At 44.2% G+C, this 14,991-nt stretch overlaps 1 protein-coding gene across 1 annotated transcript in view; it reads right to left on the bottom strand.

Annotated features, from left to right (window-relative positions):
* The window catches only part of MOV10 (Mov10 RISC complex RNA helicase), a 90,613-nt gene that overhangs the window by 39,802 nt on the left and 35,820 nt on the right, over positions 1 to 14,991 (bottom strand). The window contains exons 4-7 of the mRNA XM_056558295.1: positions 6,849 to 6,997; positions 6,529 to 6,767; positions 2,088 to 2,337; positions 1,772 to 1,909 (exon numbers count right to left, since the gene is read on the bottom strand). Coding sequence (XP_056414270.1) covers positions 1,772 to 1,909; positions 2,088 to 2,337; positions 6,529 to 6,767; positions 6,849 to 6,997 — 776 coding nt within the window. The remainder of the gene's footprint in view (positions 1 to 1,771; positions 1,910 to 2,087; positions 2,338 to 6,528; positions 6,768 to 6,848; positions 6,998 to 14,991) is intronic.

The raw sequence follows: 14,991 nt of genomic DNA, 5'->3' as shown, positions 1-14,991 counted from the left end.
CTCAGGGAGGCCAACGGAGCCTGCTCAGACTACAAAGCACCACCGACCCCCGCAACAGCGGAGGTGTGGAGCTAACGCTGCTGGAGGCGTACATCATAACAGCCGCGGGTAAGCTTACCCGCCGGTCGCAGCAAGATCTGTGGGGTGCACGAATCTGGAGAAGAGGAGCTGTCTAACCTCCCGGTTCGCGCGTTGCTCAGAGGGAGAAGATGTGTGGAGCTACTGCCACCATGACTCCCCTGGACCCCGCAGGCTAAGCACCCAGTGCGTTGCCGACCCCCGAAGTGGGGGGAAAAAATGGAAGGCAAGGCTGTTCAAAGGTGACCCGGAAAAGAACTCCTGTGGAGGCAGCTGCTGCAAAAAGGATGGCGGCTATCCTCCCGAGTAGAGATGAGCGAAGTTACAGTGATTCGATTTGTCACAAACTTCTCAGCTCAGCAGTTGCTGACTGAGTTCAGCTTTCAGGTGCTCCGGTGGTCTGGAAAAGGTGGATACAGTCCTCGGAGAGTCTCCCTGCAGACACCATCTTCTTATACTCACCCAGGCGTCTTCAACCAACTTATGGCTACGCTGCTTCATACCAAGCTAAGATAGTGGGGTAAGCAGGGGCAATGTGTGACCCAGACCCAGGGTACAACCTCCAAGCACTGGCCATTGGCAAGAAGGGGTTGACGGCCCATACTCGTATGTTCAGTGCCCCCTTTGTTGCATATTTGGGGGGGGGGGGAGAAGAACAGGTAGCGCCATGCTCCTGAACCCCCACCTGAAAAAGGGAAACAAAAAAGGGAGGAAAAAGACCCAACAGCCCTTTTAAAAAAAAAAAAAAAAAAAAGGGGACCAGGTCTGGGGAGCTCCCAGACGTGTGTCTTGCCTCCTACTGACACTAGCTAGGGAGGAGCCAATTTTTTTCTCCCCTAGTGTCGGCGCTTATATAGCAGTGTTCTATAGGGTAAAATCTTTATCCTCACCATCCACGGGGGGTGCTCCTGCCCCACAGGGATGGTGAAGATACGACCGTAAGTAGTCCCCTGGGCGGGGAGCTCCTCCTACCAGGTCCCGTTCTTCGACCGGCAGCGATGCCCCCTCGGCTTGATTGACGGGCCGCATCATCGCTCTGCTCTTTGAACAGACGGAGCAAAGCAATGATGCGGCCCGTCAATAAAGCCGAGGGGGTGTCCCTGCCAACCGCAGTAACGGGACCTGGTAAGAGGAGCTCCCCGCCGAGGGGACTACTTACGGCCGTGGCAGTGACTAGTTTATAATTTCTTATCTTCACCATCCCTGGGGGTGGGGGTGGGGGGGAAATAGCAGTGTCCCCCGGGGATGGTGAGGATAAAGATTTTACCCCATCTTAAAACGATGTGTGTTTCATGAATAGTTGCATGCTGTAGTCACCCATGCTATAACTTATCAACTGCAGCACAAGCAACCACTAGATGGAGGCTGAAAATTTACAATTTAAAAGGCTCAGGCCGCCTAATTCCATTAACATCGGTGCAGTTAAAAGATTGGAAGGGGAGGCTCGTTGCGGTGGATTGCCGTTATGAACAGGCACAGATTGAGGCAACATTGTAGGGTCCATCATCGGAGGATCTGCAGCGTAAAATACACTGTGGAGCTGTCCGTGTGAACGAGCCCTTAGGATACGTTCACCCATGTGTGAAAATAAATGGAGGGGGGAGTGTTGCGAATGTAAATGCACCTACTTCTGGTTATTTTAAAGTTTCACAATGGTCTACATCACCGAATAAACTTTTGAATCATACTGTACCATTCATTAGATCCAAATGATGTGGTCTTTTTGGGTCCTTTTCTTGAGAACTCTCCATTTCCAATGCCTTCTCTCAGGTATGAGGGTGGAAGAAAGTTACCAAGTGAAATCACCTGTTCTAAAGAATAGGACACAGACCTGGCAGAAGATATACAATATAGCCACATTAGTTATGCTTATATAAAAATCTTAATCTATAAATCTTCAGCTATTAAAAATCATTAACCATCTACTCCTTGATACATCCATCATCTTCATACACAAGGACATGAAATATAAAAAATTTGTCCCAGAATTAGGGGAAAAAAAATCTGACCTGTCAGGTGGAATTCCATCATCCTCAATTCTTGTGACAATCTTCTGAAGGTTTTTTTGATAGGGGATGTATCTGGATGTTGGTGCGAGGTCCTCCGCCAATTTACTGTTACAAACTGCAGAGACGAACCTCCCAATAAGAAATTTCGAGCTGGATTTTGCATTTTCTCTTGTGAATTCAAACACAATAGTTACAGGGAAATACCCGTAATAAGATGAGTAAGCGTTCACAAAAATGTCATATACGTCTCCTAGAGTGTAGCAAAGAACAAAAACATGAAATTAAAACCCTGTTCTTAAAGCGTGATAGTTTAAGATTTCACAATTTTATGGCTTTTTGTGACCTTGCTATGAAAGAAATCCACAATAGTTTGTGGTTTTGGGGCAACAGGGTGTGGTTTAGTGACACTTTTCAGCTGCAAGCTTATCCTAGATGGTTTACTATGTTTTACCTGCAAAACACACCTGGCCACTGTTTCATGCCTCCTCATGGTCTGTATAGCACTGTATTCTAGAGCAATAACTAGGCTTACAATTTGAGGCATACAAAAGTACAGTATAAGCCCATAGACATGTATGGGTGCCTTAGAGTTAAAGAATTTTGTCCTTTTAAAGGGGTACTCCGCCCCTGGCATCTTATCCCCTATCCAAAGGATAGGGGATAAGATGTTAGATCGCCGTGGTCCCGCTGCTGGGGACCCCGGGGATCACTGCTGCGGCACCCGCCATCATTACTGCGCGAGTTCGCTCTGTGCGTAATGACGGGCGATACATGGGCCGGAGAAGCGTGACGTCATGACTCTGCCCTTCATGACATCACGGCACGTCCCCTTAATGCAAGTCTATGGCAGGGAGCATGACGACCGCCACGCCCCCTTCCCATAGACTTGTATTGACGAGGGCGGGCCGTGACGTCACGAGGGGCGGAGCGATGACGTAACGATGCTCCGGCCCCTGTATTGCCCGTCATTACGTGCAGAGCGATCTCGCTCTGCGCATTAAGGATTGTGGGGCGCTGCAGCAGCGATCCCCGGGGTCCCCAGCAGCGGGACCCCGGCGATCTGACATCTTTTCCCCTATCCTTTGGATAGGGCATAAGATGTCTAGGGGCGGAGTACCCCTTTAAGTGACCAGCTCAGCTTTTGGTATAGCAAGATTACCGGTATGTATACACCAGGGATGTGGAAATTGTATAGCCCAACGCTCGGGACATGCAGTTCTGGGCACGTGAATTCTTCAGTCATTTAGCCCTGCTTCGGGCAAGCAGGGCTTAATGCCTGAGGAATTCACATATAACAGGGCAATCAATTGTGCCCTGTAACTAAGCTCCTACAGACTGCAGCTGTGCATAGAGCCCCTGAGCACACATGGGGCAGAGGACAGGTAGCCAGGGGATCAGAGAGGAGGGGAGGTTTGGTAAATAATGTGGTACAGGAGAAGAGGGGGGGGGGGGGGGGGATCCCATCGGTCAGGATAAGTTATTTTGCACTGCAGTATTCCTTTAATGGGGCGGCCTTACTCAGTGGCCCCATTCACCTAAGGGGGTGACATACTGGTCTGCTTATTAAGTTTATCAACCCATAAGGACCAAGCGTTTCAGTTTTTGCACTTTCGTTTTTTCCTCCTTACATTTTAAAAATCATAACCCTTTCAATTTTGCACCAAAAAAATCCTCATGATGGCTTTTTGTTTGCACCACTAATTTTACTTTGTAATGACATCAGTCATTTTACCCAAAAATCTACGGTGAAACAAAAAAAAAAAAAAATTCATTGTGCGACAAAATTGAAGAAAACGCCATTTTGTAACTTTTGGGGGCTTCCGTTTCTACGTAGTACATTTCTCGGCAAAAATGACACATTATTCTGTAGGTCCATACGATTAAAATGATACCCTACTTATATAGGTTTGATTTTGTCGTACTTCTGGAAAAAATCATAAACTACATGCACGAAAATGTATACGTTTAAAATTGTCATGTTCTGACCCCTATAACTTTTTAATGTTTCAACGAACTGGGCAGTATGAGGGCTAATTTTTTTGCACCATGATCTGATGTTTTTATCGGTACCATTTTTGTTTTATTGGAGATATTATATATATATATATATATATATATATATATTTTTTTTTTTAAATACCATAAAAAAGCAAAGGGACCAAAAATATGCTATTTTGGACTTTGGAATTTTTTTGCGAGTACGCCTTTGACCGTGTGGTTAAATTAACAATATATTTTTATGGTTCGGTTTTTATGCAGTGTTATAGCCCCCACTAGTGCCATAGGAATGCATTGATCAGGGTTATCTGCGCTTGATTGCTCAAGCCTGGATTTCAGGCTTGGAGCAATCAAATGCCGATCGGACAGCCGGGAGCAAGGTAAGACAACTCCCGTTGTCCTGTCAGCTGTTAAGGATGCCGGGCCGATCCCGAACAGCTCCGCTGAGCCAACCAGCAGTGTATTCTCCCTTAAACATTGATCGCGGCGTCTAAAGGGTTAATACCGGACACCGGCGATGTCCAGTATTCGTTGCGGGTCGTTGTTGCTGATAGCAACCGGCACCTCGCAGATACGAAGCGTGCTCAGCTTCTGAGCGCTCTTCACAGATCGGGAGCGGGCACAGAACATAAATATACCTCCGTGGTCACTAAGGGGTTAGACCTTATTTACTTACTGCAGAAGAAATATAGTTGATGAGACAACTAGATACCAGTCCTCAAGGTATATGTAAAAGGTATAGTAAAGAATAGAAAGTGATCCAGATATCAATTAAAATATATTTATTAGAAAGTATATGGTGGTCACTGGTATCCAATGTCCCTGCAGGGCCCTTGCATGGGACACAGACAGCGTACTATTAAGATTAGAATAAAACAGTATATTATAATTAAAAATAAAAATACAGATAAAAATCAAAACTTGCATCTATACTTAAGCATAATATTGGAATTAAGACTACTGTAAATATACTTTCAGTGCTCGGTTGGTCAAATGTCTCTTGAAAGTACAATAGAGCGAATCCAATAGCTGGATATGCTATGCTGACAACGGATTATCCTGTATTTAAACAGTCACAGTAAATAGCTTTTCAATATTGTGTATCCAGTGTTGGTGATACAGTGTCAGTATACGCTATGGCAGCCGTTGGTGGTACAGTGTTGCAAACTGTATCAAGAATAAAAAATGGGGAGAATAATAGAGTCCGGTGCAAAGCACCACTCACCACCCTTGTACCCGCTGGTATCGCTGTCGGCACTGGAGAAGCTTGTCCGGTGATGCAGTGTGGGAGTATCAGACCTCCGGCAGTATCGGTCTCTGTCTCCTGTATCTGGCGGTGCTGTATGTAGCACTGTGGGTACGTTGATGGTGACTTGCTTTCAAGGTCCGCGGCTGGCACGGATGGCTCCGGCCTCACAGGTGTGCCAAGGACCCTCGGCATACCTGTGAGGCCGGAGCCATCCGTGCTAGCAGCGGACCTTGAAAGCAAGTCACCATCAACGTACCCACAGTGCTACATACAGCACCGCCAAATACAGGAGACAGAGACCGATACTGCCGGAGGTCTGATACTCCCACACTGCATCACCGAACAAGCTTCTCCAGTGCCGACAGCGATACCAGCGGGTACAAGGGTGGTGAGTGGTGCTTTGCACCGGACTCTATTATTCTCCCCATTCTTTATTCTTGATACAGTTTGCAACACTGTACAACCAACGGCTGCCATACCGTATACTGACACTGTATCACCAACACTGGATACACAACATTGAAAAGCTATTTACTGTGACTGTTTAAATACAGGATAATCCGTTGTCAGCATAGCATATCCAGCTATTGGATTCGCTCTATTGTACTTTCAAGACACATTTGACCAACCGAGCAGTGAAAGTATATTTACAGTAGTCTTAATTCCAATATTATACTGAAGTATAGATGCAAGTTTTGATTTTTATCTTTTTATTTTTAATATATTTATAATATACTGTTTTATTCTAATCTTAATAGTACGCTGTCTGTGTGCCATGCAAGGGCCCTGCAGGGACATTAGATACCAGTGACCACCTTATACTTTCTAATAAATATATTTAATTTATATCTGGATCACTTTCTATTCTTTACTATACCTTTTACATATACCTTGAGGACTGGTATCTAGTTGTCTCATCAACTATGTTTCTTCTGCATTTTTTAGACCTTTGGGTGAAGGTAACACCAGTTCACCTCAGGTATATGTTCCCACTGAGTGAGCTACACTATCTTTTATTTACTTACTATTTTGGTTAAAATTATTATATGTACCAGGACAAGTGGATCATTATGAGGGACAAGGAAATTGTGCTCCGTTTTAGTCCCTTGGACAAGTTATTTTTTTATTTTTATTTTTTATTTCCACACCTCTGTACAACGTTTAATAAATGTATTTTGCCCCTTAACTGCTCACCTGGATTCAGTATTTTAGTATTGGTGGCAGATACATTTTGCTCATCTTGAAATGAAAAGATGCGCATCTTTCGCAGAAGCTTGTACTGGACAAATGTCACACATTCGGTAGATTTATTTGCAATAGAAATGGAGACAGTCTTTGTTTCATCCAGTGGAAGGGAAAACCTTATCCGACCATCTGTAAGATCATGGCTGGATCTAATCTCAATCCCATTTTTGCTTTGGATAAATTCTTGCCTGTAAACAAGGTAAAAATCACTCACTCCAAGATATAGTCTTAGCATTCAAAAATACATTTTTAGATGGCATAATATGTACCTGTTTTTCTTCAACGACTGAATAATACTTCGTGCTTGTGATTTTGTATAATTGTTCCCAGGCTGAGTTGCCTGAATAGAAAACGGTCCCTGATCTTGTTCATTGGGCATATGCCATTGATCAGCGAGTCTTGATCTTCTCCTTGAAACCTATGCAAAAAATTTAGATTATTAAAAAGGAGTCTCATCAGCATCACTAACTAGGTTTACCTTTTTTCAATCCTTGGCCCATTATGCCTGTTTTTCTTAATATGCCAATGGTGCACAAGGAAGTGTTCCAAGCCCCAAGAGCACCCTGGCACCTAGCTCTTTTCCTTCTTTGTCCGGCCTACTGAATAAATACTCCCTGAAGCAGTGCATGCACGATACTCACCGAAAGGAGGCAGAAGTGAAATCTCTCCTCTCACGAGAGAGAGAGATTTCACAGGGAAAGGGTTATGAATATTCATAAGGCAGGATGGACTGAGTAGGAAGCGGGCTGGGAATCCGTGTGCACTTAGGGGTTAAGAGAGCCCTGAGTGCATCAAGCCAGCTTATTAGCATATAGCGGTCAAACCAGGAAGCTTATTAAATTCAAGAAGAAAATAGCTTTAATACAAAAACTTACAACAGAGCCCTCTCACAGATACAGCACAGGAGAAAAAAAAAATCATACTACCAAATAAAAGTAGTAAAGCAGCATACAGGTGGCACACAAATTATATAACATGAAAAAAAATAATAAAATAAAATGGCAGCTGACCACCACTCCCAAGTATACAAGAGCAGAGGTCAATACAGACATGCAGTGGCACACAGCCACACAATGGAAAGGTCTCCAACACTAGTTAAACATTGTAAGTCATCCTCATGGATCTCCGTCAACTTCTCATCTATCTATTCTTCCATCTATCCATCAACAGAAGAGTACAGCAGCACACTGCTAGCACAAAGATATAGATAAAACGAGTATATCGATCAAACATGAAAAGCTATACAGCTATAGTGCAATAAATGAAAATATGGAATCATGAAAATATGCAATAGTGAGGTACTTAGCTTGCAAATTTGGCAGCCAAATAGCTTGGACCACCCCACCATGGTAAGGTGACCTCATTGGGACGGACACATGAGGTCACCTTACCGTGGTGGGACGGTCCAAGCCATTTGGCCGCCAAATATGCAAGCTAAGTACCTCACTATTGCATATTTTCATAATTCCATATTTTCATTTATTGCATTATAGCTGTATAGCTTTTCATGTTTGATCTATATACTCATGTTTTATCTATATCTTTGTGCTAGCAGTGTGCTCCTGTACTCTTCTGTTGCTGTATATCTAGCCCAGCTGCGAGCACCTGTACGCCAGGTCTATATAATAGTTTGGAACCAAATAGTGCTGGCTGACTTATCCATTGTCTGTATCTTGTGTAATTTTAGGTCTGATACTTGTCTTTGTTTGTACCCCATAATTGTAAGCGCTGCGGAATCTGTAGGCGCTATATAAATAAAATAAATATCTATCTATCTATCTATAAAACTCAAGGTGTTTACGTGTTTATGCATGTTCCAGCATCACGTCCAAATGGCTAAAGATATTAATGTGAAACTTGGCACACGTTACTTATATGTCAACAACAGACATAGGATAGGTAATTTAACCCTTACCTACCCCCATTTGCCAGGGTCGTGGTTTTTGTTTAAAGTTCCATACAAGTCTACAAGATAGAGAATATAATATATACACACTATCTCTATATCTCTATCTCTCTATCTCTCTATCTCTCTATCTATATCTATCTATCTTCAAAATGGCTGGAGATATTTCAATAATACTTGGTCACATGTTACTTATATGTCCACTTAAAATATAGGATAGTTAATTTAACCCTTAACTACCCCCATTTGTGAGGGCCGGGGTTTTTGTTTAAAGTCCCATGCAAATCTAAGGGAAATGTATGTTCCCCCATAACTTCCGTACTGCTGGAGATATTTCAATAATACCTGGTACACATATTACTTATATGTCAAATAAAAATATATGATAATTAAATTAACCCTCACATAAAAGATCGTTTTTTGTTTTGTTTCAAGTGCTGTGCAAATATATGGGACTTCCAGTACCTTACTCCACAAGCTCCGCATCTCATGTTAAATGTGTCAATCCGGCTTGCAAACCACACCCCATCTCACAAAGACATGCCCACTGTTTAAGCCACACCCCTTTTATTATCTATCTTTTTGAGCATTGGTCTGGCTTGGAAATCATGCCCAGTCCCACAAAGCCAATTCCCCTTCTATTTTCAGCTTACAATATCTTCATCACAAATCAGTCCCACCTGGGGACGGGACATGGGGACGGGATATGATAATATATGAGGATGGCATATGAGGTCAAAAGCTTCCTCCTTTGTTGATTTTCCTCCCCAACAAGGATGAGGGTGCATGCACACCACATTTTTGCAATACAGTTCCCATATCAGGTTTTTGATGAAAAAAAAAAAGGATTCCTCAAAACCTGACTAAACTGGATCAAAATGTGTGTACAAATTTTAACTCATATGGTTGAAAACTGTATTGTCAGCACCAGCAGGGTTAACTGGTGCTGACAAGGTGTTGTTGCAAGGATTCCAGGTTACGCCATGCTGTCTGAGTGGCTAGCTACTCATTGACCACATGTGCATCTCCCTATATAACCAGGCATCAGACACTGGGAAGATGCCTGTGAAAGCGGTCATTACCCGAGTAGCTACCAATCCCTTATTTTCTTGTATACCCGGCAACTTGACTTTTGGCTTCTTATCTGACTTCTCTTTGGTTATAGCGATTCAGCACCTCTTCCCACTCCTGGCTTGACTCGGTTTGACTGACATCGACTTTATGTGTGTATGTTTAGTTTGTCTTTGTTAGTTGCTTGTTTCCCTGTTGCTCCTGACAACTGACAGGATTGTATTTTAATTGTGTTGACATTGAATCCCCTCACTTATTTAGGAAGGGATTGTTGACCAGTTTCCGGGCTATCATTTAGGATAGGCGGACAAGTAGGCAGGGACAGGGGCGCGGGTGAGCTTAGCGAGCACTCCTTCCCTGCCCATACGTGACACGTATACAGTTTGAAAAATGATGTCCGGTTGCATCCGTTTTTTAAGAAAAAAAATTATAAATCATACGTTTTTACCTTTTCATTCCATTTTGAATAAAGTTTCACTTGTTTGATTGAAATTCCAAGAAAGAAAAAAAAACTATGCAAAGTCAAAAACCGTATGGTGAAAACCGGTTGGAACCGTATGCATATACAGTTCTATACGGTTCCCACTGACTCCCATGTTTAAAAAAATAAATAAAATAAAAACACAGACAAAACCGTATACAATGCAAAACGGACTAAAACGGATGATGCATTTGACATACAGTTTACAATGTTAAGTCAATGCAGACAGTTTTCCATACAGTTCCATACGGTTTTTAACTTAAAACCATATAAGGGGTGGAAGACGTTAGAGCGGCCCTTAATATAGCTTTGACGGCTCGAGCGGAAAAGAGTATACGTTGGTCCAAGTACCGCTTTTTCTCTCGGGGCGACAAACCAGGTGCCCTTCCGGCTAGGAAACTTGCTCCTAGGGAATCCTTGGGGGCGGTTCCCAGGCTTCGCTTACGAGATGGCACTCTTTCTCAGAGCCCAAATTTGGTTTTGGGGGAGTTTGCAAAGTACTTTCAATCACTATACGACTCCTCCCCCCCCCCCCCCCTGAATAAGGATAGGGCAACTGATTCTCTCTCAATGGCAAATTTACCCACCCTTAATTCTGTACATAGAGAGACCATGGAGAAACCCATCACTCTAGAGGAGGTCTCTCTGGCCATCAAGTCCTCTAAAACATCTAGTACACCTGGTCCGGACGGTTTCGGAGCCTATTATAAAAAGTTTGCCCCGATCCTCCTACCTCATCTTCCCGATTTATTTAATGCTATACGGCAGGGGGCTCCCTTGGGCCGGAATATTCCATGGCAGTTATAAAAGCCATCCCGAAACCAAACAAAGACCACTCTGTATGTGATAATTACCGCCCAAACTCTCTGATTAATAATGACATGAAATTATTGACCAAAATTATGGCCTTGCACCCAAATACTTTTATAGGGGCCTATGTCCATCCGGACCAGGTGGGCTACATTCCAAGTAGACAGGCCCCAGACCAGACTCGAGGAATAATAGATTTGATCTCTCTCTTACACTCCCCTTAGGATGGCAATACTAGTCGCCAAACGGGGTTTTTGCTCTCTCTGGACCTTCGGAAGGCCTTTGACTCTTTACATTGGGAATATATGTTTTTAGCTCTGAAACATAGGGGCTTTGGCCCATAATTTATCAGACTCCTACACACACACACTATATGCAGATCCTTGGGCTACGGTTAATGTTCGAGGTTATGCTTCGGAGGCCTTCCGGGTCAGGAGGGGTACGAGGCAGAGTGGTCCCCTCTCCCCTGCCCTGTTCGCCTTAGCTATGGAGCCGCTGGCAGCGGTTATTCGCAACTCCCCCTCTATAATAGGCATCAGGGCGGGAACTGGGGAACATAAAGTGGCTCTCTTTGCAGACGACCTCCTGACTTTGTACTCCCCTTTGACCTCTCTCCCTAACTTGTTCCATGTTTTATCCAAATTTGCGGAGATATCCGGTTTGGAATTAAACTCTTCCAAGTCGATAGCTCTGAACATAAATCTGCCAGACAGGACAGTTAAACTACTGAAACTTAACTTTGACTTCCAGTGAACTACACAGTCTTCCTTACTTAGGTATCAATTTGACCCCCTCCTTATACTCTGCCAACTTTCCCCAGTTGTTTTGTGACATTTGGAGTGACTTACGAACTTGGACTAGCTTCCCCCTATCGTGGTTGGGTAGAATTGCCTCAGTCAAAAGGAACCTCTTACCTAGAGTACTTTACGCTTTCTGTGCCCTACCAATCTATGTTCCCTCTCAAGCCATAGACCGCTTGCAATCTGATTTGCTCAAGTTTATTTGGGGATCTAGAGGTAGCAGAGTGGGACATAGGACGCTATTTCCCATTCTCAAGGGGGCTTAGGGGTCCCAAACCTCAAGAAATATTATCAAGCAGCGAGGCTGGGTCAGCTTACCCAGTTTCACATACACCACTCTAGCCCCCAATGGGTTTCTATTGAACAGTTAGCTGCACCCACCACGCCTATATCACTTTTACATTGGCTCCCAGCTAAGGAAAGGCCCTCAATCCTCTCTCCTATTTTATCGCAATCGCTACAATTATGGGATAGCCTTTGCAATAGATTCCCTCTACAATCAATCCACCCCCCCGGTGGCACCACTATTGCATAATCCAAAATTTCCTCCTGGCATGGTCTCGCATGCTTTCTCTTGGTGGACGAATAAGGGATTGTTTCGCATAGGTGACTTTATTGATAGATTGGGTATCAAATCATTTGCCTACTTCCGCACTTTCTATAAGCTACCCGACTCAATTATTCCGCTACAATCAAATTGCTCATTTCTTGTCGGGTCCTAAGAAGACGGGGACGGATATAACTTCCTGCACCTCTTATGAATCATGTGCCTGAGAGCTTCCGATAGCCGGGGCATTATTTCCACTATGTACGATACCCTATTGTCTACCCCCACCAAATTGCCGTACATGATTGCCTGGGAGAAGGACCTGGGGAAGGAAATTGAATGATAGAATGCCCTGGAAGGGATAGCATAGAACTGTAAGGGCACATGAAAGGGGGATTATGCAGCGAGGAAAGGGTTAATAAGTTAGAGCAGGAGGTTCAAAGAGGAAAGGGAGGAGTTAGGAACAGGGGTCATAAGTAGGTAGGCAGGAAGTTAGGGCCAGTCGGGACACGAGGAGGAACGTGAGCCCGCCCTTGTTTTATTGTCGCATCGGTGGCAGGAGAGAGACCTGGAGGTACAAGTGGATGGCATGGAGGTGATGGGATACAGTGTGGAGGTGGGCTGGGAGCGGTCCCAGCCCGATGGAAAATTCTGCAAGGGAACATTGGTTCCCAGAATGGTTGGGGGGCCTCACAAAATGGTGCTCCTGTGCAGGCGCTCACGACTAGGAGCAAGTGAGACCCCATTCTAGCTTGGGCTCGTTAACAGTGCCTTCAGGTCCTCCTCCTGTATTAGGGACATGTTAATTGGTTAACTTATGTTAAGGATGTTTTATTCAATGTTATGTATGATGTTCATACAAGGTTGCCTTACAATGTTTTATTGTTATTTATGGTTTGATATTTAATAAAGGGGCTGCTGTGGCCTTGTTACCACCAACACTGTGTCTGTCATGTTTAAGGTAAGGGAGTTCTCGTTACAAGGGGGCATTGGGGGGGGGGGGGGGGTGGTTGGTAGGCTTTAGCAGCTATAATATCCCCTAGTCATGAATCCTTAGCGCCTCTGTCAACTCCAAAATCTCCATTAACACATCCTTGCAGGAAGCGGGCTGGAAAGTGCTCCTTCGAGCTCCTGGTACTTAGTCCCTACTAGAATAGCTAAAATGTACTCCACAGCTTCTCCATTATGCTTCCGTTATTGCCAGCAGATGAGAACTAATGTTTCATATTTGGTGGGCTTGCCCACGTGTAAAACGCTTTTGGATATGGGTCCATTTTATTTTGTCGGTAACAGGTGTGAACCTTGTGAAATCCACGGAGCAAGCTCTACTAAATGCTCCAATCCAGAATATCTCAAAGGGACTACGCAAACTTATTTCCTACATCTTTCTACCCGCTAAGATAGCCATAGCGACTAATTGGAAATCAAGTTCTGTACAATTTCAGCTGATACGCCCCAAGTTAAAGTGGATAATGGCTAATGACAAATTGACGAGCCTTTAAATGATTACCAACAGTCGTTTGAGGCTACCTGGCAGCCTTGGGTGGACTATCTGGGCAATCCTTCTTGAAGTTTCTGTCTCTGTTCTTTTCTCCTCTTAGGCTGGGTCCACACTACGTTTTGTCCCATACGGGAGCGCATACGGCAGGAGGGAGCTAAAACCTCGCGCTCCCGTATGCCATTCACTTCAATGAGCCGACCGGAGTGAAACGTTTGGTCCGGTCGGCTCATTTTTGAGCCGACCACAGTTTTAGGTCCGGTTGTAAAAGCGCATACGGCGCAAAAATGAGCCGACCGAACGTTTCACTCCGGTCGGCTCATTGAAGTGAATGGCATACGGGAGCGCATACGGTCACATACGGGAGCGCGAGGTTTTAGCTCCCTCCTGCCGTATGCGCTCCCGTATGGGACAAAACGTAGTGTGGACCCAGCCTTACCTTCCTTTCTTTTTCTCCTACTGGAACTATTCTCCCTCCCCTTTTTCGTTCCTTGTGCTGTCTCCCCTTGTGTGTCTGTCTTTGTATTGTTTAAAACCCGGTGCCACCGGGCTAATTTGTCTGATCATATACTGATTGATTCAGGTAGCTTTGGCTCCTTCCAAAGGCTCATCTTTGTCTCTTGTTCAAGCAGAGGAGCCTTCATAGGAATCCCTTAATGGGAAGCCACAACTGATTTGTGACCCGAACCTTTCGGACTTGTATATTACTAATTACTTGTTGAAGTTTACAATTCTTTTTAGTTGGCATAATGTGTACTGCTGACGCTATACATTTTGTATGCTTATTAATTTTTGATCATCTTAAGACTAATAATAAAAAAACATTGAAACAGAAAATCGTATACGGGAACTGTATAGCAAAAACGTGGTGTGCATGCACCCTAAGAGGGAAAAACCGGGCAATGCAAGGTATTCAGCTAGTTGAACATAAGATTAACACAGTCCACAACCCTGTTAATGGACAAGGAGGCAGTCTCATCTGGAAGTCACATGAATGTGGATAGCCAGCAAAACGATGTTGCGATAGATGGAAAATGTAATTGGGCAGCCTACTTGGATTATGATCAAGGAGACAGAAAGGGGGTGACCGTGAAGGTGGTAGGAGAGGACACTAATTAGGAACTGTGTCCAAAAAGTGGCTACCACGGAGCAACACCAACAAATATGGTACATGGTTCCCTGCTGTGCGCAATCCCAAAAACAGAGTGGGGAGATGGTGTGCTGTCGTGTCTGGACTAAGTACACCCTGTGAAGAGTTTTAATGATGTCTTTGGATGGGAAACCTGTTAACTCCCTTTT

The sequence above is a fragment of the Hyla sarda genome, chromosome 2, assembly GCF_029499605.1.
Source record: "Hyla sarda isolate aHylSar1 chromosome 2, aHylSar1.hap1, whole genome shotgun sequence".
Classification (NCBI taxonomy): Eukaryota; Metazoa; Chordata; class Amphibia; order Anura; family Hylidae; genus Hyla; species Hyla sarda.
The sequence above is the reverse complement of the archived record's forward strand: the minus strand, read 5'-3'. Positions and strand labels throughout refer to the sequence as shown.